Raw genomic sequence first — 4,645 nt, 5'->3', positions numbered from 1 at the left:
ATTTGTACCCCCCATGGCTTCATACTTTGTAGAACCACCTTTTGCTGAACTTACAGCTGCAAGTCTTTTGGGAGACTGTAGTCTGTAGCAGCTTTGCTCATGTTTTAATTCAACTCAATTCAAAAATACCTTGTTGAGCCAAAATGGCTCAACAAGGCTCCCAAACTATGGGGCAAGCCCTAGGGGGCGCGCCCCACAGTTTGGGAACCTCTGATCTACTGGAAGATAACGTAATGTGAGAATAATTTTTGCACATTTTGCTCTCCACATACTTTTTAGCTAGAGTGCAACAAATAATGCAGAGGAGACAAAAGTGTCAGTGAGAGAAAAAATTACTCATAAGGGAACAACCTACGCTGTGAAAGAAAGACGGTGCCTTATGGATTTCTAAGAAGGAGAAATGTTGGTCTGGATTTGGTACCTAAAACCTCAAATTCAAGGATAAATTTCCTTGAACTTATCTAAAAAAAAAGACTAGAATTTGCTCATAAAAAGCCTTTTTTCTTCTCGTGTATTGAGATTATGAAGTGATTTTTGTGTATCATCTGTGCCTTGATGTTGTAAAATTTCTAAAGGAAAATAGGCTTTTCTAAAATATTTAATCCAAAAAACTAGCTTTCCTATTAATAATTTACTTATTGCTAAAGGTTTTGTAAGTCATTCATCAGCAATCCTAATAGGTTAGTTATCAAAAACTGTCAAAGTCAAGATGTCGTCTCCAGTCAATAAATCTTTCATGAGGAATTTGCAAATTAATCTGTTCATTTTGTAGTAGCACATTTTAATATGTTACCCATAAATGGATTTTATGCCCTGCGGTCTTTTTCAAATGGTCAAAAAGTCAAAGTCAAAGTGGTGTGTAGCTAATTAAAGAGCATGAACTACAGTGTGATGCTAAAGGAGAATTTTCTGCAATCTGGGAATCGACACAATATTGTTATTGGGTCATAAATAATTTATTATTGCACTTTTGAATCATCATTCATGTGTTACATTCTAATGAACCGGGATATAAAGCATGTGAAAAGTTACTTATGACAGGTTAGTCATTGATAGGCAAATTAGGTTAATGGACTTCAGCTGCATCACAGGTTCACAGTTTAACAAACCTGAAATAGGCTAAACGTTACCCAGAAGGCTTTCTTTACAATATGTGCAGTTTGTAACTTTGATAAAAGTAGATATGGGTTTAGTAAATATGTCTATTTCTGAAAATCTATCTGCTTTTTAACCAAAAGCCAGGTCATATGGCACTCTTCCATAGTGACTTTATACTTTGCTGTTTATAACTTTGTTTTAAAAGCTAGACAGGGCTGCAGACCCTGGTGGCTAAGGAACATTAAAACTCTCAACAGAAGCTGAAAAAAAGCAGTCGCAATTTTCTTGTCATGGAAATAATAAAAATTTGTGAGAAAATAAATTTATACGGTAAAAAATACCAGATAGCCTAGCTCTGTTTATATGCTAATGTTAGCATACTTTTAGCATGTGGCCAGCTAGTTGCTACAGGAAAATAAAAAAGACAGGATAAAATGTTCCCAAGTTGTGTTTGAATTGTCCGTTCACTTATTTTTTAGTACACAGCACAGTAAGTCAACCATTTTGTAGTCAGGTCTCAAAATCACATCTTAACACTAGACTTTGGAGGTCATGGTGATGGTGTGTAGCATTGGCAGCATACACATATAGATATTTAAAATGCCACAGCGTGGTAATGTTGTATTCTTTTTAAACTGTGAAACTTTCTGATTAAAAACAACAATAAATCTTTTGGAAGTTTCTGTCCAGTTGAATGCCTAAGGTCAAACAAAGTTTAAGATCCGACAGAAATAGCACAGGAAAATACAAAATGCAGTTTTTAAGTAATGGAAAGGGTTACATGTAGTGCAAAAGAAAAAAAAAACATGGAACCAACTGGGCCATGTTGGGAAATACCTAGCTCACAAATTAATTGTGCTTAACAAAATTTTTTGGTTCAATTTTATGACCCACATTCAGCGGTAACTGTAAATGTAGATTGCAAAATACATCAAATGTATTATTATTTATTTATTATTATTAGTTCCTTAGAATTTAGTAGAACGTGTCTAACATGAAACAGGCTAAATAAGCTAATTATTAGCAATGTCGTCCCATTGGATATAAGCACTTTTTTATATTAAAATCAGCATCCATGTTATAAACTGTCATTTATGCTAAAAATGACACAGATAAATGAGTTATAGAGAAACAAGGCCTCTTGTCCACCCTAATAATGTGCTGCACGTATTCAAAGTTGTTATTGATGACTGTATTAGTTTTGTCACTTGTGAATTTACCACTGAGGGAATTCCCAACTACAGGATCAATAAAGTAATTATAATGCCCGTCCAGCGCTTACAAACAATGACAGTGGCGGTCATTATGATCATCAAAGGGAGGGTGAGGGAAATTCCTCTGGCAGACAGCAGAGATTAGAGGATTATCTTTCCCCTCTGTCTCTGGCCGTCACCACACTGCTCCCACGCAACGGATTAGTTTTTATCTACAAGGCAATCGGGGCTTTACTCTTGTCTGACAAGACTACAACTCCCACTGTTACACGTAATGTACATCAGCACCATGCTGGCTCACAATCTGCTGGGGTACTGACTCAACGGGAGAATAGATGGAGCAGAGATGATTTACAAGATTTTAACCAGAAACAGTTTGAAGGCATCTGAATGAGGTTGTTTCGTCTGACATATTTGTCTTTGGCATAAAACACAGCATTTAAGAATTTATTTTATTGTTATGTGTGTGTGCAAGTAACAGCCAATGCCAGAATCCAAGATGTCAAACGGGAGAGAAAAGTCTAAGGGAGCCAACTTTTCCCTTGACACTTTCCGCCATACTATATCTGTGATGTCCAATCAGAACACTTTGGGGATATCTTGGTAAAGCCTATTGCTTGTGTTGTTGTAGTGACTTTTTTGTGAAACTTTGCAGTTTATGGTGTTGTTGGTAAGAAGGTTCTTTTGTACCTTTTGTCCCTTTTGTACCTTTGTATCTTTCAGTAACTGGTTTCAACCCCTTCTTAAAAAATGAACAGATTGTTGCCTATGTGAAGACTTAAATTCATCCAGTGTTCACCACGGTTGAACTTTCTTGTCAGAGACAAACTTTCCGTGAGGTTCCATAGTTTCAGGCGGCAGAAGGGCCAGATATGCCAGTGTGACGGCGCCCTCGTCTGGTGACTTGGCTGCTCTCTCACCGGCCATGTCGGTGCGTACCCATCCTGGACAGCAAGCGTTCAGCAAGATCTGAGAAAAAGAGTTTAAAAAAACACGAGTGAGCCCAAAACATGACTGAAGAGCCAGATAAAAAGCGAAGGATTATAAAATATAACATTTAGAAGATGTTTTGTTTTTCTTTACCCCGTCATTTGGCCTGTCCTTGGACAGACGTCGAGCCAGGATCATGGACAGAGTCTGGAGCAAAACAAACATCGGAAGTTCCTTAAACGAAGTTGAGTAATACTGTCGGATTGGCCCAGCATTAGAATATTTTAATATTACGAAAAAACTTAAGTTTATAAACTAATTGTAACAGGTGGATGACCAAACAACCATGCACACACACTCACACCTAGGGACAATTTAGAGAAACCAGTTAACCATGAAACCAGTTAGTTATGTTTTTGGACTGTGGGAGGAAGCCGGAGTACCCAGAGAGAACCCACGCATGCACAGGGAGAACATGCAAACTCCTTGCGTAGTGGTTATAAAACTATTTTAGAAACTAAAAGGGAAAACAAGATCTAGTGATCTGCGATCGATTATTTTGGTCTTTCAAGTTCAGCGCTACAAGCCGATACAGTAAAAAGTAGCCTAAGTTTAAAATGTATTTTCTTTAATGTTACTTTTCCGGTTATGTTCGTTTATAATTCTTGAAAAGTTCAACCCTTTTAGATTTTAAGTTTTGAGAGTTTGTTAATCGTTCAAGTCTCGATTGGTTTTGTCTGATCGGATGTAGGGGAACGCCACACTTCTGCTCCTCCATTACAACACTGGAGACAAGAGCAATAACATCATGTCCGTGTTTTCATTATTCCCCTTTACAGAGGCGTAGCACTTGCAGAAAGACCCCGGGTTGGGAATCAAACCCAGAACCTTCTTGCTGCAAGGCAACAGCTCTACCAACTGCACCACTGTGCAGCCCATGTTGAATGCATTGTGTAATAAAAAAATAAAGTTATCTACAAATAAAACATTTAAAACAAAAGCAAACAAAAGAACTCTAATAAAGTATATTTACACATTCAGGGAGTGGATGGAAGCATAAACTTATTTTTACACCCACCCCTATGACATCAATAACATCACCAATAAATCATCAATAAATTACTATTCATGTTAACTTGGTTATAACCATGGCTGAAAGTAGTTTTAAATTCTTGCCTGTACAATGACGAAAATATTCAGTGGCTCATTGTGCAAACCAAACCAAATAAAAACATTAATATTTTACTGTACTATAATATTCTTTCTTAGTATTTTCTACATCTACATCTATGACAACAATACTTTTAACATGTTCAAATTCTTTCTACATCAACATGGTATAATGCAGTAATGATAGACAACTTCATTAAATAGTAACAATAACATTGATAAAAGCAGTAATG

At 36.7% G+C, this 4,645-nt stretch overlaps 1 protein-coding gene across 1 annotated transcript in view; it reads right to left on the bottom strand.

Annotated features, from left to right (window-relative positions):
• Window positions 1-1,284: 1,284 nt before the first annotated feature.
• The window catches only part of LOC106938651 (carbonyl reductase [NADPH] 1-like), a 7,494-nt gene continuing 4,133 nt past the window's right edge, over window positions 1,285-4,645 (bottom strand). Inside the window, exons 3-4 of the mRNA XM_015020779.1 lie at window positions 3,396-3,449; window positions 1,285-3,281 (exon numbers count right to left, since the gene is read on the bottom strand). Of these exons, the coding sequence (XP_014876265.1) occupies window positions 3,108-3,281; window positions 3,396-3,449 (228 nt within the window). The 3' untranslated portion in view covers window positions 1,285-3,107. The remainder of the gene's footprint in view (window positions 3,282-3,395; window positions 3,450-4,645) is intronic.

Source organism: Poecilia latipinna, unplaced genomic scaffold, assembly GCF_001443285.1.
Source record: "Poecilia latipinna isolate Pla-1442-1.1 unplaced genomic scaffold, P_latipinna-1.0 Scaffold2655, whole genome shotgun sequence".
In the NCBI taxonomy this organism is placed as follows: domain Eukaryota; kingdom Metazoa; phylum Chordata; class Actinopteri; order Cyprinodontiformes; family Poeciliidae; genus Poecilia; species Poecilia latipinna.
Note: the sequence above shows the minus strand (reverse complement) of the source record. Positions and strands in the feature narration are given on the sequence as shown.